Source organism: Canis lupus, chromosome X (assembly GCF_003254725.2).
Source record: "Canis lupus dingo isolate Sandy chromosome X, ASM325472v2, whole genome shotgun sequence".
NCBI classification, from domain to species: domain Eukaryota; kingdom Metazoa; phylum Chordata; class Mammalia; order Carnivora; family Canidae; genus Canis; species Canis lupus.
In genome coordinates this window covers 7,677,899-7,702,372 of record NC_064281.1, presented here as the reverse complement: position 1 = coordinate 7,702,372, position 24,474 = coordinate 7,677,899, and the positions used below count along the sequence as shown (strand labels likewise).

Genomic DNA, 24,474 nt, shown 5'->3' with positions numbered 1-24,474 from the left:
GAGATAGGCTGGTTTCAGGACTCAGGAATTTCTTCCCAGCCATAATCAGGGGGTCACTCTGTTCTTTGGCCGGCTTCCCTCATTGTCACAAAGTGACTGCAGCAGCCCCCAACGTCACAGCCTCTATGGCAGCAGGAAGAAGCAGAGAAGCAGGGACTCTTTAGCAGGTAACTTCTTCATAATAGAGGATATTTTCCCTGCTGCTTCTCAGTAGGCTTCCCTCACTTCTCCACCCCCAGAACAGCAACATCAGCCAGTGTCCAAGTCCATAGTGGCAAGCAGAAAGAAATCACTGGAGTTGGCTTGACCTCAGTTTCTTTTCCTGAGCCTGGGGTGAGTACTCATCCCGGGATGCATGACCACCTGGAGAGTGAGCACCTACCAAAGCCGGGAAAGAAAAAATTGGGGGGGGGGGTGATGAAGTAGGATAAAGATGGATTTAGATTAGAAACTATTGGTGTGCATAATGGCAGTGTCATCCGTCATTGCCAAGAAGCCATAGGGAGGAAGCCATCCTTCTAGCACATTCATTTGCTTTAGTGTCTAGCACAGGCCTTTGCATAGATCTGTGCCTCAGGAAATCTCTGAGAAATTGAAGGAACTGGATTTAGAATTCAGTCATAGCATATTTATTTATATAGTGTTCCTATCTCATTAAGAATTGTTTCATATGTTTCAAAGAATAATCAAAAACAAGGATGAAAAAGGAAAGGATGAAGACCCTAATAGTGTTCATCTAATTACATCACTTGTCCAGTTACTGAATCTGTGAGAGCTGTTTTCATGGGATCCACTGGCAGAAATTTGGAAGCGTTCCCAGGCTTTAAAGGTTATGATTTAAAGATATTTGAGTCCCTTCTTACTTGTTCACCGTAAAACAATATCTGTCAAAAGAAAGTACGTAGCACTGGCCCCTTACACAGATCCAAAATCAGACCATGTGTAGATACCCTTGTCTGACTCTACCTTTTCAATTTGAACCACAAGTTTTGGCTTTAAAACAAGTAATGATGAAACTTCTGTAATTTGGAGTTTAATTTCCTTAGCAATACAGGGTATTCTTTGGGATAAGTGATTTCTGTCTTTTTGTTCTCCTACCTGCTTTCTTTCCCTTATGCTCCAGGAAAGAAATATGGCTTCAGGAAAAGACTTGCCAAAAGCCATTTTTCTTGCTCTGATATTTGGAAACTTCTGTCTCTGCAAACATAATGCTTACCTAGACTAAGTTAAAAACATTGTTTTTGATTTAAGGAATATGCGATAAGAAATGCAAGTTCAGATGCCTGGAAAGACAGGCTAGCTCCTAGCTTAGGGAAGAATAACAACAGGGCTGCCCCTTTGGAACATGAGCTTATAGCCTTTTTTCTCTTTACTCACAGCATTTGAATATGGAAAAAATGACAGCAAGTAAAAGATCCTTCTAGGGCATAATTTGATCATGACTGGTTATTACAGCAAGCAGTGATTATAAAGAGCGCCTGGTTAAGGAAAAACCATCGTTGAGCTTTTCAAACCCATGACATCCAAGACATGTGATTTGCTTTGCTACCTCACGTTTTGATAGAATAACAAGACATGATCAACAAATCAAATATTTCAACGATTTTCTGTAATAGAAAAACACTTGCTTTGAGGCTCAAGAATCTAAAGGGGTTTTTTTTTTTCCTCCTAAGGAAAAATTTCAGAACTAACGACTTTGCCAAAATAGTTTACACAAAATGGGAAAGGTTTCTTAGTATTTAATTGAACTGGAAGCATGGTGACCTCCAAGAGCCGACTCTCTTTACAGCAGTGAGAGAGACTCACAGAATGTTCCTACTTTCTGACCGCAGCTTTGATAATTTCACCACCACTTCAACATGTAAACTGTGAGGATTAGTACATTTCACAAGTACTTTGGGGAGCCTCAGCTCTGGGGGGAGGCATCTGAATTGCTTAAGAATGCCATAAATACTTTCTTCCCAGAGAAACATAGGCACTTTGGAAACAGATTTTGAAAAATCTAACCCACAAGGTGCTAGCAGGATAAAGAAACAATGCTTAATTCATTGGGGTTTACAGCAAGAAAAATGACTCAGTTGCCCTGTTTCTACTTGCTTCCTATTGCAATCAGGGTTAGTGGAAGAACTGCTAAGGATAGGGTGATACGTAAATGGAAACACTGGCCTATAAATTTGATTAAATGACCAACAGTCTTTAGCATGGAAAATCTCTTAAAAATAACACCTAAAAGTGTGTGTGTGTGTATATATATATACTTTTAATAATAACACCAAAAAGTGTGTGTGTGTGTGTGTGTATATATATACTTATATATATACTTAAATATATACATATTGTATACTTATATATACATGTATATACTTATATGTACATATATACTTATATATAATATACTTATATATACTTATATACTTATATATATACACATTCTATACTTACATATACATATATACTTATATATAATATATACATATATACACATTGTATACTTATATATAATATATACATATTATATACTTATATATACATATATACTTATATATAATAAGTATAATAATACATATATACATATATATATGTAGTGAGACCCACAGTTGACCGAACTGTGAGATAACTTTGGGCTTGAATACGTTGTTTTCTGCTTTTTCCATGTAGGTTGTTTTCTTCCTGCATTCTTATTTAGTCACTGTCTTAAGCCCTAGTTTCCACTAAGGAGAGTGTCGTGAATTAGCTATTTTCTCATCTTTCTTCACCAATAGAATGCTTGTGTGACAGAGGGTGGGATTACCAGGAGGAAAACCTTAAGAGGCCCCGCCGGGGAAGGGCTCCTGGCCTGCGGTGGAGGGCGGCCGCCAAGCCACGGGGCCCTGTGAGAGCCCAGGCCAACCTGGCTTCCCGCCCCGCACCTGCTGGAGGCCTCTGACCAAGGTGCCTTCAGCTCGCTCTCACAGGGTTTGCAGGTGTCTGTGTGCGGCCCCGAGCCCCGGCGCCTGGGTTGGGCGTCCAGGCTGTGTCTCAGCTGCCCGTGGGCTCGGTCGGTGGCCAATGGAGGCACAGCCGGGGCGCACGGACGAGCCCGCCTGCTGGAAGTGCCGTTTAAACACGGAGCTGCCGTGGGGAAACCGTCCCCGGGCCCAGGGGGTCGTCGCTGCGGCGCCGGGGCCGGGCGGAGATCGCCCGCTCGCCGCACCCACCCGGACGCCTCCCCTCCTGAGCCGCGGCGCCCGGCCGCGCCCAGCTCTCGGGCCCATCGGGGCCCATCGGGGCCCATTGGGCGCCCCGGGTCCCGCCGAGAAGGCCGGGTGGCCGCTCGCCTGCTAACCGCGTGCAGGGCTGACCCCCCTGCCGGCTGTCGGGCCGGACTTTGAACAGGCAGCTCCAAGTGGCAGGGCCGATTTGGGGTCCCCCCCACCCCGCTGACCGTGGTGCCACCGCGCAGCCACCCCTACCTGCGGTGGGACCTGCCCGTGGGTCGCTTGCCTGGCTCTCATCAGCCCCGCTGTGTTTTCAGTGTCAACCTATAAGCCAGATGTGCCTCTGCCGCGGAGGGGACTCCCTGGAAAACGCCAGGCGCAAGGGATGGGCACAGCGAGTGGCCTCCAGGGTCAGGGGCCACTAATATTTTTTTTTCATTGATTGATTGGCGTTCAATTTGCCAACATATAGCACATCACCCAGTGCTCATCCCATCAAGTGTCCCCCTCAGTGCCCGTCACCCAGTCACCCCCACCCCCCCACCCACCTCCCCTTCCACTACCCATTGTTCCTTTCCCAGAGTGAAAGTCTCTCATATTCTGTCTCCCTCACTGATATTTCACACTCATTTTCTCTCCTTTCCCCTTTACTTTATTCCCTTTCACCATTTTTTATATTCCCCAAATGAATGAGACCATATAATGCTTGTCCTCCTCTGATTGACTTATTTCCCTAATGATGTTACCACTGCTTTGACAAGCCTCCTGTCCCGAACTGGAGAGCAAGTGAATGGTTTAGTCTTTTTCTTGCCTCCGTCTCGGAAGGTCTGGGGCTTGAGAGCCCTCGACAGGGGGAGCGGATGAGACGAAGGAACGAGTTTGGGTTTCAAGGAGGCTAAGGTACAGTCTTAGTGAACGCTTTTGTAAGACGTCCACAGATTGGGCAGCTCGCCTTATCCGCATTGCCACGTAGAATTTAAAGACTGTATTTTGGCTTATCAGGACAGGCAGGGGAACCTGAAGAGCAAACAGATGGACATACGGATCACTGTCCTTGCAGGCAAGCGACGAGCACCAGGTCTGGGTAACTTATGCAGAAGAAGGACTTAGGGAACCCAGGAAGGAGGAGGTATCATAAGACAGTCTAATCAGCCACCTATGAGAATATCAGCAGGGCCATACAAACAACTCCGCTCGAGCCTCTCACCTGTCCACTCCCGTTCCAGAAAACACGCTCCACCAGAATGGCAGAGACCTAATGGATGCTTTATATTGGCCTCAACACATGTTTTCTTTCAACTCGGGGAGATGTGACCAGGAAGATGATTCCAGTAGTTTCAGCCAGGTCCAACACTCTGACTTGTAAGTCACCTTCTTGCCATCAGGATGAGCTCCCAGGTCTGTGACTCCCAGAGTCCTTCCAGGAGTCCTCCACCCTCTCACGGGCTGGGCCAACGAGGCTTCAGCCTTTGCTTGAATATGTCCAGTACCTGGGAGGAAAAGCAGCAACTTTATTTTAGAATAATTTTGGATTTATAGAAAAGTCACAAAGACAATTGCAGAGTTCCCTTATGCCTGCGCCTCGGCCACTCTCCCCTGACACTAGCATCTTCTGTGACCTTGGTACACTTACCACCACGCAGAGACCGACGTCGGTACGTTGCCATCAGCCAAACTACAGGCTTTGTTCATATCTCACCAGCCTCCCTGCTAATATCCTTCTGTTGACCCAAGATTCCGTCTAGGATACCACATGCGTTTGGCTGGGCATCTTTTTTTTTTTCCTTGGCTTTTCTCTTCCTCTTATAAATAATAAACATTTCTTATCTCACTCAGTTTCTGGGAATAGCACAGCCTGGTTGTTCTGGTTCAGATTCTGGTTTGGGAGGTTCGCCATCAAGCTCAGCTGGGGCTGCAGTCATGTGAAGGCATGACTGGGGCAGGAGAATCAGTGTCGCGGCCCACTCATGTGGCTGCTGGCTGGAGACTCCAGTTCCTCACCACACAGCCCTTGCATAGGGTTGCTCGTGACATGGTTCCCCAGAGTGAGGGATGCAAGACAGAAAGAGCAGCTGAGATGGAAGTCACAGTGAGTGGTGCTTTTTTGTTTTGTTTTGTTTTGTTTTGTTGGTTTTTGGGTTGTTTTTTTTCTTTTTTTCTTTTTTTTTTTTTTTTTTTTGAGGCAGCTCATTCCATTGCTGAGCATCTCCATTTGCTGAGAAAATGGTCTTCCTATGATTTCCTCCTGAATCCTTGCTCTGGCCAGTGGAGGGCCAGCCAGGAAGTCTCTTCATCCACCATGTTTAGTCCTTTAAAAACAAGCAAACAAACAAACAACAAATCCTAATGTCCCCTGAGTCTTCCCTGCATGCTAAAGACATACTCCTACAACCATTCATACGACTGTTCACCATCAAATGCTGTTCCACACCTGATAAAACAAGGACAAAATGCTTCACACAAAGAAATAGGAGGCTGTTTATCCAAAGAACCTACTTTATTCCCCCACCTATGGTCAGGAATCTGGCAGAAAGACAGCCATAGGCAGACTCACATTTCTTTATAAATTGGAAGAAACCATTATTTGACCTGATATGTAAAAGTTCAAAAATTTATAAACATTTTTATATTGTTCTGCCTGAAACTGAGATTGAGTATAGATGGAGCCTTGTGATGAGTGGGAAAGTGGGAATAATGTTCTGGAGTTTGGGTGTCCCATGGTTTGAGCCCATAGCTACCCTCTGGGTAGAGTTATGCCCAGACCAGTGCTTCTCGACCAGAGTGATTTTGTCCCTGCGGGACATCTGGTGATGTCCAGAGGCATTATTGGTTGTCACAACAGGGAATGGGTGGGTGCTCTGGCATCTAGTAAACTGAGCCCAGGGATGCTGCTAGAGATCTTACTGTGCACAGGACAGTTCCTCACAGCAAAGTTATCCAGCCCCCAGTGTCTCTAGAGCCAAGGCTATAGGTTAGATGCAGCCTCTAAAGGGCCACTTGCCATTCCACCACCAAGTGTCTCTTTTATAGCATTTTGCCCACATTTTTAACTGAGCCCTCCTCACTGCCTGTGAATTCCTTTGGTTTGCGTTCTCTGAGAGTCTACGTTTCTGGTCTAAGTCAATAGCGAGGCAGCTGTGGTTGGAAAAGTAAGGACAATGGTGCCAAAAAGCATTCCTTCAAACTTTTCTCAGCAGGGATTTTCTGAAGATTTGAGACAAGCTAGAACCTTCCTTTGAGGCTAGGATGGAATTGCAAACTCCAAGGCTTTTGCCAGGTGTACAGTGGCCCAGGGTTAGGTGTCCATGCTGGCCTGAGGTGGATGTCAGGAATGTCTAGTTAAGTAAAAAAGATAATATTAGTATGTCTTGTAAATACCTAAGAATTTTTAAAATTGTGGGTCACTCTTGACAAAGATCAGATTTTTTTTTCCTACAATGAGGCTTCGAGGTATTTGGAATTTTGGAGTTTGAAGTACAGATTGTCCTTGTGGGACTATGTAAACTCTCATGCTGGTGGGAATGCAAATTAGCAAACAACTTGGAAAATGTTTGATGTTACCTAGTAAAGCCTAAGATTGCACACATGCTGACCTGGCAACACAGTCCGTTTAGATCTACGCTAGAACTGTGGTTCTTAGATTTCACAGTGAACCAGAATCCGCTGGGGGTGTTGTTAAAGCACACATTGCTGGACCCCACCCCAGAGTTCCTGAGTCAATAGTTTTGGGGTAGGACTATAAAATTTGCACCTCTAACGAGTTCCCAGGCAGTACTGATGTCAGTGGTCCTAGAGCCACTGTCAGAGAAAGGTTCCTGGACATGTACATAGAAAGACACACTCACAAAATTTTTCAAAAAAAATTTTTTTTCAAAGATATTGATTCTGATAGACTCAAGCTAGAAACAACTCAAATTTCCGATGAACCATGGTATATTCATACCAGAAAACATTGTTCAGCAATAAAAACGGGAGCTACAGCTACCTGCCTTGACAGGATGAATTTCAGAAGTGCTGATGAATGATACAAGTGAGGCAGGAGAGAATAACTACAGTGTGATTCTGTCTCTGTGAACCCCAAAGTGGGAAAAACAAACTGTATTCTTTATAAATGCACAAGCAGATAATAAAACTACAAGGAAAAGCAGATGATTGATTATTGCAAGAACCAGACCAGTGATTACTTGGGGGGTGAGGAAGGGAGGCACACAGGAGGCTTGGGTATGAGCAGTGGTCTACCTCTGAACTTGGCTGTTGGTGATGTGGGAGTTGGCCTCCTATTATTTAAACTGCACATTTGGATTTCTGCACATCTTTTTTTTTATTATTCATGAGAGACACACAGAGAGAGAGGCAGGGACACAGGCAGAGGGGAAAGCAGGCACCATGCAGAGAGCCTGATGCGGGACTCAATCCCAGGACCCGAGATCATGCCCTGAGCCAAAGGCAGATGCTCAACCGCTGAGCCACCCAGGTGCCCCCTATACACATCTTTATAGACGCTACCTCTTACAATTAAAAAGAAATTAAAAAAATCTTTCTATCTTAAAAGAAAATGTCCCCTATCCCATCTGTGTTCTGGTTCTTTGACAATTTGCTTGCATTTTAGGATCTGCCCCGTGGTTATGAAAACTAAGTTTCTTAAGCTTTACTATATAGTTTAGTTGTTCTTCTAGGTCAATGATTAAAATGAAGGAATAGATAAAAATAAATAAAAATAAAGTGAAGGAATGATCAAAATTTTAAAAACTATACCCTTGTTCCAGTCAAATACATTTGGTGGTATGAACCAGTGGCAAACAAAGCGTGACAGAGAAGTCCTGTCCTATTTGGAGAATGGATTTGAATCTTGTGTTGTTGGTATGTTTGTTGTCGTACATTTATAATACACTATGGTAGGCCATAAGATTAATCATCTTTTAGACACTGGAGATGAGAACATACACAGAATGACAGACATTGCTGGCTCTTCACCACATTACAAGTGATTTACTTAATGTTCCCTCATATGAATCTCACGACCGCAAGGGTGAAGACTCTTAGGAACTAGGTCCATTTTGTGGGAAGAGAATCATCTTCCGAAATGTTTCTTTGCTCTTTGAAAGAGGAGGGATTGAGTGTGTCTGCTGATCATATTGTGATGTCTTCTGCCTCCAAAAATCCAGAGAGGAGATGGGAACATCTGCAGCCCCGTGAGGATCCCAGGAATGCTCATTTCTGGTGAAGAATGTGCAGGCTGTCTTTTCCTGATATCAGAGTCTGGCTTTTAAATTTTATTGGGCTGAGTCCCTTTCTGGACTACACTTTTTAGTATATCCTGTAAAAAAACAATTCTTAATCCTCCTTTTAAACATAAGGTTCCTTGTGGCATGGGCTGTATTTCCCCAACTGGATCACAGTGCGGATTCCCGATTTGTGCCTTCCACATGTTCAGTAGACTGTTGCATAATCCCAAAATGCATTCTTGCCATGATGACTGGCAGTGTTTTCTGATGACATCCCAGGGAGTTAGCCAGATGTGCTCAGTATGTTTGTTGCAAGTACAAGACGCTAAAGGAATATATACCTTACTTATTATAGTGAAAACTTAGGAATGACCCAAATGTCCATCAGTGGAGGAATGGTTAATGAAATTATGGTACGGCTACACTATGGAATATTATGCAACCCCCCGAGGGAAAGTAAATCAGAACTTATGCACGTATGTCAGAGTCCCCATATCACTCTGTGTGCATCGTCTCATTAGATCTCACCACAACCCCATGAAATTCCCACTTTATAGATGAGGACACTGAGACTTGTCCCAAGTTGCACAGTTAGTAAATGATGCAGCAATAATTAGATCTGACTCCTCTAGACCCCCAAATTCATTTCCTTCTCCAGTTACACGCTACCAGCTTATAAATGTCAAAACCATATGTACTGTTGACTCTCGTCTCATGGAGATTTGATTCAAGATGACATTGGTTTGCATAAACATGAAAAATAGGAAGAGACTCATGTAATAGCAACAGCAATTTAGTGTCAACACTAAATTAATTCTGAAGGAGGTAAGTTTCCTGTACTTTCCATGATTGAAACAAAATTTGAGAGCATACATCAAGATTCTTGTTAGATGTACTATCCAAGGAAGGGGTTACCGTGTATTTTCAGAGCCATTTTTCTGAGGCTCTTTTTTTTCTTTTTTGTATATTTTTTTTATTGGAGTTCAATTTTTTTTTTTGCTCGCTTCAGAGCCATTTTTCTGTCTGAAATGCCAAATGATAAGTGAAGTAAGTGAGACGTCATGCTTTTGGTCAAATGTGGTTATTGATAGTGTAAGATATCATCTGTCTGCTTGTGTTTACAACTTCTCATTCTTTTAATATTTACAGATGGACAGAAGAGAAAGAAGTCTTTGCGAAAGAAACTGGATTCACTAGGAAAGGAGAAAAACAAAGATAGAGGTAAAGGACAGAATGAACTAGAGCGGATGCATCTTCCATGGAGCATAATGGTTGAATTTGGTGGGGTTTTTGAATTGCATAGATTTATGTGGTTCAACTCTATTATGCAAACTGGATTTCTATGATGGAATGTCATTAAAGCCTGTTTTGGTCTACTCTTTTGTGTTTGAGTGGCCCTGTACTGAATTGATGAATTCAACTGGTTTGAGCAAAGTGTGACTTCGGCCAAGTTTATGGTTCCAATTATGATGCTAGCCAATCAGCAATGCATAAGAAGAACCTGGGTTGAGTAGCCACGGACAGCATCTCTAACACTAACCAGCTGTCTGGCAGGTCCCAATCGTTAGGCAGGGCTAGTTGAATGAGAAAAAGTTTGGATTCACCTACCATGACTACTGGAAAGAAACAGTCTCATCCTCATGGGCTACTGGAGATGGGCCATTCTCAGCATTTTTATGTTAGACCATAGCATGCTTATTTTTTGCCCTATATGTTTTGGGATTTGTTGACTCTCTTCCTACTGTTTGGTGTCCCCTTCTATGTCTATTTAGGGAACTGACACATTAGCCACTCTTTCAGAAGTATTTGTGGTCATTTTTAACCAGTATTCATTGAGCCTGCATAATGGGCACCTGGGCCCCATTAGCACAGTACAACTTTCCGTGGCTTGTTTGTATGGTCCCATATGAAATGCCTGCTGAATGGTGTGGTTGTATGAATGTATTTCCATTTTATGTGACATAATGAATGAGTGTTGAGTGAGGAGAGCCATGTCTCACCTTGGAGTTCTTTTCTATGATTGAATTTCTGCTTGAAAGATAATAGAAGGCAGTAAAACTGAAGGTAGAAAAAGAAATGCACTGTGGTCAGTACTGGACAAGACCTAGTCCACACCATTGATCCCAGACTCTACACCCATGTCTTGAACTGTGCCTAAAGTGTCATGGCATTTGGCTCTTTGGACTGAAAGGAGATAAAGAATTCTAAAGAATGGAGAACCAATGTTTTACTTCCCTTAGAGCGTGATTTCTCAACCTGAGTCTGTTGACATTTTAGACTGGATAATTCTTTAAAAAAAAAAAAGATTTAGATATTCGAGGGGGGGGAGCATGAGTAGGGGGAGGTGCAGAGGAAGAGGGAGAGAGTATCCTCAAGCAGATTCCCCACCGAGCACAGAGCCCCACGCGGGGCTCCATCCCAGGACCCTGAGATCATGACCTGAGCCGAAATCAAGAGTTGGCCACTTAACTGACTGAGCCACCCAGGCGCCCCTAGACTGGATAATTCTTCATTATGGAGGCTGTCCTGTTCATCGTGCGAGATGCTCAGTGGCATTTCTGGCCTCTACCATTGGATGCCAGTAGCACTGCCTCCAACCGGAATATCTCCAGACATCTCAAATGTTTACCTCAAACTGGAGAAAAGAAACTGAAAATGTGAATGATCCCTACCTCTGGCTATACAGTAGAATAATTTGTGGAACCTTTAAAATTCCCAGTGCCCAGACCCCCAAGCCAGAAAGTGTGATTCCATTAGTCTGTAGGGGTCCTGGACATGAGTCATTGTATAAAGTTCTGATGTGCAGCTTCTAAGATGAGAACTCTGGTCCACGTTAGCCAGCGTGGACTCCCCAGGGCACATCCTCTCACAGCAGAATCCGTTGCTGGAGGAGTGAAGGCAAAGGGCGTGAACTCTTGCCCAGCTACCTATCACTGTCTGATAAATTGGATTCTGTTTAATCGCTCTGTATGTTCTTGCCCTTATTTTTAAATGAGTATTAGTAACCAGGGTAGCTTTTTTAAACTAGAGTTTTACTCCTTCTGTTCCTGCCACCGATCACCTTTACCTCGCTAGATTAATCCTTAGTGTTTATGGAGAGTATTAAAGGGGCCACTCAGACTGGCATTAGTAATGCGCACCTTTAAAACTAGTTTACTCTAGGATGATGATACTACTGAGAGTAGGACTGAATACTCATAATGTAGACTTTCGGTGATTCTTCAAAAGTATACTCTTAGATCACTGAAATCTCACTAATGAAGAATTTCTTTAGATAATAACCACTATTGTCTAGTTAACAAACTATATCATGAACACATAATACATTAATCCCTCAATAAACATGACCCCAAATCTCTAAATGATAAAAGTATCACTTTGTTTTCTGCCTATAATTGATTAAAGTGTAGCATTAATGAATTGTAAAAAAAAAAAAAAAAAAAAAAAAGAAGTGCCCGTTCAGGCTAAACAGAATGAGCTTTATTGCAGGAGATGATCGAGTTCCCTCGGCAGAGAGAGATGCATGTGTGCTTGCCGTGTTACAGAACAACAGGAAGCAAGGATGTGAATGAGCAGGAAAGGAAGGGCCGGGGGAGAAACTAGCCAATGCGTACTGGGCCATCATATTTGCAGACTGTATCATATTTATATATTACATAAGCTCAGCTGTACAGGTTGCTGGCTGGGAAAAGGAAGGTAGGTTCTGGTGGTCCATCCAACTAAAGGGAAAAATATCAGACTTCGTGGCAAAAGAGGATTTTTCCCCCCTCTTTTAAAGTAGCTCTGATATTGAAAAAGGAGATGTCCCGGGCCTAAGGACATCTTAGGCTTAATTACCTGGCGTCTTTTCTGAACATAAAGTCCTGCCTGTGCCCACACATCCATCACACGGATGTCCTGGGAGCCAGGGCGTGAGGGGGCAGCATGCAGGCTTTGCGCAGTTGTAATGGTTCACATTATTTTCTTCCACTTGAATATTAACACTGGGGTTCCTAGCAGCTGCACATGTGGAAAATGATAATCATTTGAGTTCAAAAGTAAAAGAAGGAAAACAGGAAACTCTAAGTGACTTCTTGGGTTAGGTCATCTAAAAATAAATAGGAGCAGCTTTTGAGAATCAAATTGCTCTCCCAATAAAGAGTGATTCATTAAGTGTTTGATATGCTGCTAGATTAATTGATTCAATCAGAATGAATCATGTCCTGTATTTTATTTAATTGCCTTGACATAAAACACAACAGATCGTGTGACACTCCTTTGTCCCTCTTGCCACTTAAGCAGTGCCCGTATGACTCTTGAATTCCATATGGGAACAAATTCAGAATAGATGCTGGGTCAGAAAACATGTTTTCATACAGAATAGTTCCAAGTCCTTAATTTCTCTTAGATAAATTATTTGGCAACCAAAATGCAGTTTTTAAACGTTCAGAACGTCAGAAAATTTCTTTCTTTCTTTTTTTTTTTTTTTTTAGAAAATTTCTTTCTTGTGTCAAAAAAGAAATCACTTTTGGGGAAAAGATTTTAAGATAGCTATTGGTTCTAGTTCAGTAGTTCCTCAGCAGAACATGGGGGAGTAATTTTACTGTGGGGGTCTGGGAGATGGGTCCCCTCTTCACAGGATATTTCAGACCAAGCCATGTATTTATTGACACGAACTGTGGACATAATTCAGGTCTGGCACCTTTCTTTTTGCTGAAATAGTATCATGCCACGTTTTATTGTTCCCCAGTGTGTTACTACATGACAGCTGCAAAGGAGCCCTGGAGAGGAATAGTTGATACAACTTTATTTTGCATCGTATTAAATAGCAGTAGAAAAATCAAGTATCAGTTATCATTGTGTAGAACTTCTCAAGGTGAATGTATTGACCGCTGTCTGTGAGCGCTGCTCCTGGAAGTGGGGGAACCCAGGGGAGTGGGAGTCCCAGCGGGGAGTAGGTGTTTGGTCACACACCTCACACAGGTGTTTGGTCTGCATGCTGAGGGCGTTGAGACCCCATCAAAATGCATTAAGACGGGGCATCCTAATGGTGTGTTTAAACAGATCATCCTAATGGTGTGTTTAAACAGATCATCACATCACATAAGGCATGAACCTGGGAAGGGGGTAAGACAAGAGTCGGGGGAGGAAGCCTGATATTGAGGTGGAACCACTTCTGGTGAGGACGAGGCCCAGGATGGGACCAAGGGAGTGAGTGGAGAAGGTGGCACGCAGGAGAAAGTAAGAGAAGAGAAGACAGTGAAGGAGATGTGAGGACGCAGAATTAGAGGGGCCATTTCGGTGGATATCCATGCCACCAGGATGATGGTGGCCCGGGAGATCTGACCACGAGTCAGTCCGTAACAATAGAGCAAGGAGCAGGAGGCAAGAGGAACGGTGCAATAGCGGGTTTCTGCCACACAGAGGGAAGGTGCAGAACTCGAAGTGGCAATAGGGAGCAGAGGATGACATGCCACCTCCTGACCCCACAGCTCACAGGCTGGGAGAGTCCACGGCTGCTACTAATGAGCACAGCAGGGGAAGCAGTCTCCCTAGTGAACACATACTGCAGATTAGAACATGATACACACTGTCCCAGGCCCCAGAACACTGAGTCTTGGGAAATGTCCATATGGTTTTAAAAGACTATTATCAACCGTATTAGCCACTATCAACACAGAGTCTCTTGGGTGTTACCCCCCTAAGAGAAGAGCTTTGAACCCACAGATAAGCATGTGTACCCAACATTTTATTTACACATGAGGAGGGTTTTGCCAAATAGACTTGTGATGAGTCCTCAATTTCACAATAACCATATTTTGAGAAGCAGTAATATTCAAGGGATCCTGCCTAGAATTTTCCAGACTCTAGACACTGCAACTTAGGGCAGAGAGAGGCCTCCTTTCTGAAGCTTATAAGGGTTGTCAAGAGAAAGCAACAAGAATCAAGAGACTACATCAAAACTATCACTGAAATAATAAATAAACTCAGCCAGGAAAGAAAGCCTATTAGGGAAAAATACAAATCTGTTAGCAGGTTGTCTCTTGAGTGAGAATAAAAGGGAAATAAAAATGAGGAAGCATGACTTCATGTATCCCATCTGTTTAATTTGTATTCAGTTATTCCAATTTACAAGGAGAGTGGCAGACTTCGGGTCATTGCGAACGACAGATACCAAAGGAAACCATTTTTCTTCTTTTTCCTAGGGATATTAGAAACTCTGAATGACTTTCCTTACATGGCAAAGTTGGCTAAGAGAGGAAGCAGGAGGCCCCGTCTCCTGTGAAATCCCTGCAGTGGGTGTGCCTGCATGAGCAGACACAGATCCCTCGACATTGTCCCTTCTGTTCCACCCACAGTTTTTGTGTATTCCCTGTAGCTGTCAGCCTTGGCATCTGCATGTTTCCAGACTTTCCCTGGGATTTTGGAAGTAAGACTATTTGATTATTCCCATAGATGAGACCACGCTGATTTACGCAGTAAATCCAGGGGTGCACAGCACATGGTCTGGTATTGTCCTCTTTGGTTTCTAATTTTGCTAGTAGTGGACGTGGCCTTTTATCAATACTGAGTATTGGCTCTTGCTATGCCGTCTACATGGATCACTCAAAAACATGCTTCAATTTTTGCTTGTGTTACCACATGCCACCTAGTTCGTTGATCGAGGATGGTAAGCATCCTATGAAAATCTTTTTGAAGTTTTCACTCCCAAACAGATCGCATGTATTGCTAGAACCAGAGGTGCAGACTTCTCAAGTGCCATTTCTGGTTTTACCGTAGACTTGACCATTGGCTCAGCGATGTTAAAATGTTGCCACGGATCAAGGAGGAAAACCTCTGAGAGTCTCTTTCCACCTGATTTAAGTTAGCTTTTTCTTTCAAAGAGCAAACAACCCTGAGAACTGTGTTCTCTTGATCACCCTGGTTTTATTCATAGGGGTTATAAAAACAAGAGAAAAGCTAGACTCCAATATTGTGTTGCTAGGAGATGTAATTTTGAATCTAAAAGAAATAATGCATTTAATTTAGTTATTAATGCTTTTCAGCATAAATCTAGAATAGTGCCCCCCCCATGCCTGGCCCCAAAGATCAGTGTGCTTACAATGTATGTGTATACACGTGGACTTACTACAGCGATCCAGGAAGCAACTGTGTGTACATCTCCAAATATAGCGGTAGATTTCTGCATTATGTTCCTTCCCCCAACTTGTCCTCACTAGAGGATTTAACACATCGTACCTCAGGCTGGTTATTTAGTGATGAGAGTCTACTTCTGCATGTGGCCAGCAGAATGGCTTGAGGATCCATCATGAGAGCCCCAGCCCCAGCCCAGCAGCCTGTGAGGATGGGAACACAAAGAGGAAAGAGCAGACCTCCCCCGAGCTCTTCCCCTGCCTCACGGGTCCTCACTCGCATACTGGCTTCTTCTACTGGGAAACCTCAAAGTGTATCCCCTTAACTGAACTTCAGTCTTTGCTCCATGCATCTCTCCATTATAGCACCTGCCAGATGCCTGTGTGATTATTTATGTATCTGACTCCCACTCGCCCACCCAGCCCTGACTCTGGACCCTCTAGGAGCACACACTACAGCTTTTTTTTTTTAAGATTTTATTTATTCATGAGAGACACAAAGAGAGAGAGGCAGAGACACAGGCAGAGGGAGAAGCAGGCTCCATGCAGGGAGCCCGACGTGGGACTCGATCCCGGGTCTCCAAGATCATGCCCTGGGCTGAAGGCGGCACTAAACCGCTGAGCCCCCCGGGCTGCCCACAGACTACAGCTTTTATAAGCTTTGTGCTCCCCATTGCGTAGTGTGATGTGGTGTGTGGTAGCCGTTCAGTGAGTCCCTGTTGAATAAATGGATGCCCGCAGCCTTCTCATGCCTTGTAAGTTCTGGAGGCTCTTGAGACACATGAATCAAAGACTGACAGTTTGTAAAATTGTGTACTCATGAGGATAAAGCATTGTGTACATTCTATCAAAAATGCCACATTTCTCCATAAGGTGATTTCCTTTAAAACATACTCAAGATATGTTGGGGGGAAAAATCTAGAGGCCTAGATTTCTAAAAACTTGTGTTGTTTATACATACCGGCCTGTTTGATAGAAAGAGAAACTTTGGCCACTCTGATAAACACCAAAGTCATCTCTGTATTTTTATTGATTCTTCAGACAACGGTCCTTTGGATACGTTTGCCCTTAGGTCTGAAACATGAGCGAGAGCCTTCACTGGTCCAGTCATGTCTGAAAGTGAATGTTTGTGTTTTGCTTCCAGAATTCATCCCACAGGCATTTGGAATGCCCTTATCCCAAGTCATTGCAAATGACCGGGCTTATAAACTCAAGCAGGACTCGCAGAGGGACGAGCAAAAGGACGCATCTGATTTTGTGGCTTCCCTCCTCCCATTTGGAAATAAAAGACAAAACAAAGAACTCTCAAGCAGTAACTCATCTCTCAGCTCCACCTCGGAAACACCAAATGAGTCAACGTCCCCGAATACCCCAGAACCGGCTCCTCGGGCCAGGAGGAGGGTGAGTTGGCCAGTACTTTCTCTGACACCACTGCTAAAACAACCGAAGCATTACAAGGTTATTCTTTTGAGTCTTTGCTCTTGTGAAAAGTGGAAATGTAGTCCAGGGATCTGTCAACAGCCCCATTCAGGGACAATGTGCACCGGCCATAGGGCACGTGGTACACCCTCAAAGCCTTTTCCTAAAAAAAAAAAAAAAAAAAAAAAAAAGCCTTTTCCTGACCCCTCTCAAAGCTGTTGGGTTCCCCTCCTTGGCTACCTGTGTGCCCCATGATGTCCTAAACATCCTATGGCATCACCGTTGCTCATGCTCTAGTGTGATTTTCTGCTTTACTAGAGACTTGCCTTGAGACTGTGAGGCTTGAGGGCAGGGCCAGGTGGTTTTTTGTTACTCTCCTCATCTCTAGTCCAGGAACCACCCCTGGCCCCCCAGTGAACTGGCCACCAGTCTTCACAAGCAATAGGATTTTTTTTTATCAATGGAACCTTATTTTTTTTTCATAAGAAACCTACATATGAGAGAGGGAGAGAGAGAGAGAGAGGGAGGGAGAACATGAAAGGAAGGAAGGAAGGAAGGAAGGAAGGAAGGAAGGAAGGAAGAAAGAAAGAAAGAAAGAAAGAAAGAAAGAAAGAAAGAAAGAAAGAAAGAAAGAAAGAGAAAAGGCACATATATCCTCCTTCAAATCCACGCCGTAACAACATGGTGCCATGTGTTAAGGGAGCGCTATGCTCTAGGTACTGTGTTGTCATTTCATGTGTCAAATTTCACGTTTCAATCCAGGAAGGCTGAGTTTTCAGGCAGTGTGGCGGGTGATGGGCTGAGTCAGTTGATGAGCACCTCTAAAGCTTCCTAGGCCTCTGGGAGATCTCCTTTCCTCCTCTTGCCTGGAGATCCCCTACATCTTTGCCGCCTCCAGCCACTCACTACTGCCCTGGTCAAAACCCCAAACACTTCCCACTTAAAAGCCACATTCGAGACCTCTCCAAGCCCAAGGGGTGCCAGAGCCACTGTTGTCTTTCAAGGCTTCACCATGTTTAAAAACGAAGAAATGTCAACATTACAGGATATTTAAATGTACATGAGGGAAGTGCTCTCCCTGTCTCTCAGACCGCGTGTCAGATGGCGGTAACACCCGAACCCCACATGTGAGCTTTCTGGGGATCTGGGGCCCAGGCAATGGGCCTCCCAAATGCCCTCTCTTCTGTCCAGGCCTTGTCAGGGTACCAGCAGCAAACTCCTTCCTCTGTGCTTCATCAGCGGGGGGGGGGGGGGAGGGGGGAGAGCTGTGCAGACAGGGCTGGAGCCCTGCTCCCCTGCACCCCACCCCTGCCAAAGGCTTTCTCTGATGACTGGAAGCACCCACCCATGCAGGCGACAGGCTGCAAGTGCCAAGACATTTAACGTCACCTCCCTGCCCTTAGCAGGAGTCGCCCGTGATCAAGGACTCTTGAGGCTTGTGGTATAAACAGCCTGGTGCACTCGCTACTGAGCATGGTTAGCTCTGAGCTGCTTGACCTACACCGTCTCCCAGAGGTCCCCAGGGCACTTGGGCATGAGCTGCCCATGGGCTTGTCACAGGCTTGGCTCCCTCCCTTTCTCATATTCCACCCCCCCCTACACACACACACACACGCATACACACAGTTCTCTGTGCCATGTCTGGGAGGAAAGCAAACAGACTGTTCCATGGAATCCAATTTTAAAAATCTGCCTCCTAGAGTCATAGTTGAGAGTTTGGGGTTTTATTCACAAGGCTTCTCTGACTTTACCTCGTTCATCAACAATGTGACTTTTTGTTTCTTGTTTCAAGAAATGGAGGTGGTTGGGTCAAAATATTACGACTCTCTGTCTGCCCTCTCTTGTCTTCCATTTAGCAGATGTTATCCATTGAAATCGCAACGACCACTGCCTTACCCCATTGTAGGAGTTTCCTGACTCTTTCAAGAGGTGTTGGCTGTTTTCCTTTTAACGTACGCACAGCATGACTGAATCAAGAGGCATTATTTCAAGGGTGACACTCAGGCATAGGCAAAAGCATTATTGGCTAGCATGTGAGGGAACTTCTGGTTTTCTCCATCCATGCACTTTGTTGACGTCTGTGTATGATTTGCAGGGCGCGATGTCAGTGGATTCTATCACAGATCTTGATGACAATCAGTCTCGCCTGCTAGAAGCTTTACAACTCTCCTTGCCGGCCGAGGCTCAGAGTAAAAAAGAAAAAGCCAGAGATAAGAAGCTCAGTCTGAATCCTATTTACAGACAGGTCCCCAGGCTGGTGGACAGCTGCTGTCAGCATCTAGAAAAACATGGTAAGCAGACTTGTCTGTCGGCGATCGAGTATGAGAGACTTTCATTTATTCAAGCTGCGTGGATTTAAGCACCCAAGTTCAATGCCTTGTTCATTGGCTCAGTCTCTGGGCTAAAATCTCCTTTGCAAAAGGAAAGGTTACACATCTGAGTGTTTGCTTAAGAGAGCCCTGGGCGAAACCAGATTGTGGGGGACAAACGTCAACTTGATGGTGTTCGGGCCATCCAGCAACTAGGGATCCTTGGAAGTGAGCCTGGAGGCCACCGTCTGTGGGGCTGGGTCTGTCCCCAAGCCGGCCTTCAAACGGAGCCCAGCCACTTTTGTCTTTTTTAGGCATCAAGGTTACTAGCAAGGCTTCCTGTAAAAAATAAGAGTCCAGCTTCTTAAAAAAAAAAAAAAGGATTGGCAAACCATTTCTTAAGTGAATAGAAAATACAGGGTTTTTGACAACAGCTTTCTATATTGCTATTTGCATTCTTGTGGAAAGATGTTCACTTCAAACTTCTTCAGAATGACCCTTTTGGCAACTCTATTCCAGTTAACATGTTGACTTAAAAATATACTTCTTTAAAAATTTTTCTGAAAATGTAGGCTTTTGGCTCATCAGACTGCCATTTCCACAATCCGACTGTTGCCTATAGTGTAGCATGCATTTTATGGACATGAAAAATTTCATTGCTTCTTTACTAGAAAAGAATACGCTCATTGTGATAAAGAGGAAAAGGAACAGAAAAGCAAAGAAAATTCTGAGGCTATCGTGGAGACATAACTACTGTTAGCTAGCATTCTCATCTAATTTTTTCTAGCAAAAGTGGGACTTTGTAAAAAAAATACTAAGGAGATATCTAAATATCTTAATCACTAGATAACATATGGATGACTTAATAAAATTAATATGCACTGAAACTTTACTTGTCTATACAAAAATCTGCTTGAAGACTTATTCAGAGAGAGAGAGAGAGAGAGAGAGTGCATGAGCCAGGGGAGGGGGACAGGTGAGGGAGAGAAACCCAAGCAGACTCCTCTCTGAGCATGGAGCCTGATGCAGGACTCAGTTTCACGACCTTGAGAGCATGACCTGAGCCAAAACCAAGAGCCAGATGCTTAACCGCCTGTGCCACCCAGGTGCCCCTCTCTACAAAATTTTTATATGTACCTGTGTGTATGTGTTTATCTATCTGTCTCTTCTCCTGGGAAGGCACACTGGATGTCAAGGAAAACGTCTCAGTCATTTCAAAGTCCCAGCACCTAGTATCATGATTAATACTATGTAGGTACTCAATAAATACTACTTGCACAGAAGTATTTTTTTAAATAGCAACTAAAGGATTCAGTACTGCAAATATGTAAATTCAGCCTGAATGTCACTGTGAGGTAGAAAAAGAGACTCATACTTTTATAATTATAGTTTTTCCCTATAAAGAATGTAGAGGGTGAACTGTAAGCAGTTTAAAAAGTCCTTAGTGAGAAACTTCTACTCCAATCCTGCAAAAATCCAGTGCCAAGCTGAGTAACTGCTTATGTGAAAGAAAACTTGGTATATCTTTCTATTTTCTTTTTGAAAATGAATGCTCATGAATTATAACTTATAAAATAGCATTTCCTTTAAGCTTACTAAAAACTGGACAGTTCTTTCTTTTTTGGAATGGTTAACCTGTAGTGTAGAGCCTAAAAGAAAGAAGATTATCCTGGGTCTTTCAAGGACCTGATTCTGTTGCTGGTTGCCATGGTGCTTAGCTCCAGACAAATACAAGACGTATTCAAATACAAATAGATATTAATCTTGGTCACTTGAAACCAATGAAAAAAGGGCAAACCTTAAAAAACAATTCTTTCATAAGACTTTATTTGCCCATTTGGGAAATGGGTAGGAGAGAGTTTGATTCACTTTAGCCTTATAAACATTTGTCAAAGATCTTTTCATTCCCTCCGTAATTGGTCTTGGACAGTTATCTTGACTCCATCTGCATCTGTGTACACCACCCTTCCCCACTTACATTTCACCCAGATGCTTTCTGTACTATTAGCTCAAAATTTCTTAAGCATCCTCAATTTCCCAGAAGCACAAATTAAAACAAAAACAAAAACAAAAACAGACTACCACCACCACTACCACCACCAACAAAACCAGACAATATACTGGAGACTCAAGCCCTATTATGTTTCTGGGATTTCAGCTGATGTTGGGGTGGGGCGTCCTGCTTATCCTGCCTGCCCTCTTTGCTTGAATTCCCTAAGCCTCATATCCAGGTGCTCTGGGGTCAAGTTCCCATTCCAGTTTCTGATGAATAGGAGAGAAAGGTGATTGCGTCGATTTCTGGGACAAGCCACAGCCAAGTCACGTTCCTCTGCCAGATTGATGCCTTTTTTCATGTATTCCTGTCTTTATCAGTGACTGTCTTAAGTAGTCAAGGTTACTAAATGCCTAGATTGTATCTCCTCTTAGAGGAAAGTCACCATGTAGCTGATGTCAGAGAATGGCATAGGATGTCTGAGGCCTGCCAGTTGCTCCACCTGGAAACAAACCAGCAAACAAAGAGAGATTTTAAAATATCTAATATCTAATCAGTTGAGATACACAGAAATGATAGCACTTGATCACTGTCTCATTTTTTCAATTACAGCCATTTTTGCTGAGCGAAAAAGTACTACCATTGAGGAAATAATGTCATAGAAATGGGCATTTCTGGGGACGCCTGGGGGGCTCAGCGGTTGAGTGTCTGCCTTCAGCTCAGGTCATGGTCCCAGGTCCTGGGATCAAGTCACGCATGGAGCTCCCCTGGGGGAGCCCACTTCTCCCTCTGCCTATGTCTCTGCCTCTCTCTGTATGTCTCTCGTGAATAAATAAATAAAAATAAATTCCTTAAAAAAAAAAAGAAAGAAATGGGCATTTCTGAAGAGCCTAGAGGGACTCAGCTCAATGAATAAATAATCTCTCCTGTGTAGAGAGTGCTCTTATGATATTTCACTTCTGTAGAAAATTCAACTATTCAGAAACCATCAGCAAATAAGAAAATAAATGCAGCCAAAATTAAAATTGCTAATACCTGCTATTATATTAAAATTTTCTATGTCATGCAAAGGAGACTCATTCAGTTCAGTCAGGATCTGTTTCTCACCACATAATAGATGCCATATATGCCTCTAAGTGCTTTGTATGCATTAATTAATTGAATCTTTGCATAACTTTTCAGGTGGATGCTCATTATGCTCCTTTTGCAGGTGAAAAAGTATAATTCTGGAGTGATTCTAAATAGCTTGTCTTGTTTGCAAGCTCCCAGAGAGGTAGAAGCAATAGATTAGACTGAGGGTTGGGGTTGGCCCCACTTATGAGGCAGACAAACTGAGAGCAGTAACAAGGAAGGTACAGAGGTCTTTTGAAAATAGACGCAGAGCAAAATCCCACCCAAGGGCAAAGCACCAGTATGTGATTATGCAAATCAGGAATAATTAACCTCCCGCCATGATTCTCTCAAATTATTTTGCAAGTTCAGGATACCATTTATAAGATACAGAACTGATAAATGGGATTTATGGATTTATAATTATATTTATAAATGGTTTGTAATTATAGATGCTATCTTTCCCAGCTGAAAAGCCCTGGAAAACCAAACAAAAGGGGCTTATACTTAATACATAATGTGGCAAGACCATAACATAAATATACAAAAAAGATATCTATCTCCTATTTCCTGGGTGAGAGCAATAGTCAGTTACATACTCTAACAATAAAATAATTCATTCGTATTAATATCAAAAATATACCCAGAGTATCTGTAAAAAGAAGCAAGAACATTCTGCGAAGTTCTACCAAGAGATCTAAACCATGATTTAAACAAACTAAGATGTTTACTTTGTTTCTCGATGGAAAGAAATAATGTCATAAAGGTCGTAATTCTTTCCGATTTCATTATGTGTTGTACTAGTCTGAACTATTTCAGTGGCAAGAGAGAGGAACCCAGATAAAACTAGATTAAGCAAAGCACACCCACCCCAAAATCTTATTTACATGCTGGAGGTCTCAGTGTTATATCTAGATTCAGGCACAGCTGGATCCAGGATTCAAATGATGCCAGGAGACCATGAGTCTGTTTGCTGGCTTTACTCTCAGAACAGCTCTCTTCCCATGGCTAGAAAATGTCCATTGGCAACTCTAAACCAGCATCGCCCTCATAGCGGACTATCCCAAGTGAAGAGAAAATGAGCCACCAATGAAAAAATAAATGTAGATGATGATCATCAGTGGCGGTAATTAATGGCTTACATAGGAAGAGGAGGGCCGTTCAGACATTCTGTGCCCCCTGAAGGAAGGAAGTACATAATACTCCTTAGGAAGCATTCTTGCCCCCCCCCCAAATCAAACCTGAATCAAAGAAAACTCTGGGTCAACTATGTAAAAAGAAAAATCACACACACACACACACACACACACCTGGAGAAAAGGCTGGATAGAAATAAATTTTAAGAGTGGTTATTTCTGCATCAGGTATTTTAAACAGTATATTATGTTTTACAATTTTCTGCATCTTACAGATTTTCTTTAATAAGTGCTTGTTTTAATTAAAATTAGCAAAAACAAGATATGTCTATTTTTAACATTGATAAGGAGCTAAGAATTCAGATAAAATGCACGTTTAGTTATTTTGAATAATAAAGAAAATATTACTTTTTTCGTATGGAGAAGATGTGGAAATACAAATATCACATGAAAAGGTTTTCATCAGGAACGTTTACCATGCCTTGGCCCTGGCTCCTAGAGGGCTAAGCTTCAGATGAAAAAGCAGCTGTGCTTTTCGTGCTTTTCGTGCGCTGCTGCACTGTTACTGTTTTGCATGTTGCGGCTTGGTGCTGACATTCTTTTCTACGTCTGTGGCGATCTCCTCCACTTTCAAGCCATGAAACAGGACTGTTGATTTTCTTTGCTTCTTTGCAGGCCTCCAGACGGTGGGGATATTCCGAGTTGGAAGCTCAAAAAAGAGAGTGAGACAAGTAAGTGAAAAGTGAACGCTATCGTGCACATTTCGCTTGACTTTCTTTTTTTATAATAAATTTATTTTTTATTGGTGTTCAATTTACCAACATACAGAATAACACCCAGTGCTCATCCGGTCAAGTGCCCCCCTCAGTGCCCCGTCACCCATTCACCCCCACCCCCACCCTCCTCCCCCACCACCACCCCCAGTTTGTTTCCCAGAGTTAGGAGTCTCTCACGTTCTGTCTCCCTTTCTGAT

At 43.2% G+C, this 24,474-nt stretch overlaps 1 protein-coding gene across 4 annotated transcripts in view; it reads left to right on the top strand.

The window, feature by feature from the left end:
- Positions 1–24,474, top strand: part of ARHGAP6 (Rho GTPase activating protein 6) — a 484,128-nt gene that overhangs the window by 414,178 nt on the left and 45,476 nt on the right. For all 4 annotated transcript variants that reach the window (XM_025436396.3, XM_025436416.3, XM_025436405.3 and 1 more), the window contains exons 3-6: positions 9,572–9,643; positions 16,679–16,935; positions 19,049–19,244; positions 24,177–24,232. In XM_025436396.3, the coding sequence (XP_025292181.3) occupies positions 9,572–9,643; positions 16,679–16,935; positions 19,049–19,244; positions 24,177–24,232 (581 nt within the window). The remainder of the gene's footprint in view (positions 1–9,571; positions 9,644–16,678; positions 16,936–19,048; positions 19,245–24,176; positions 24,233–24,474) is intronic.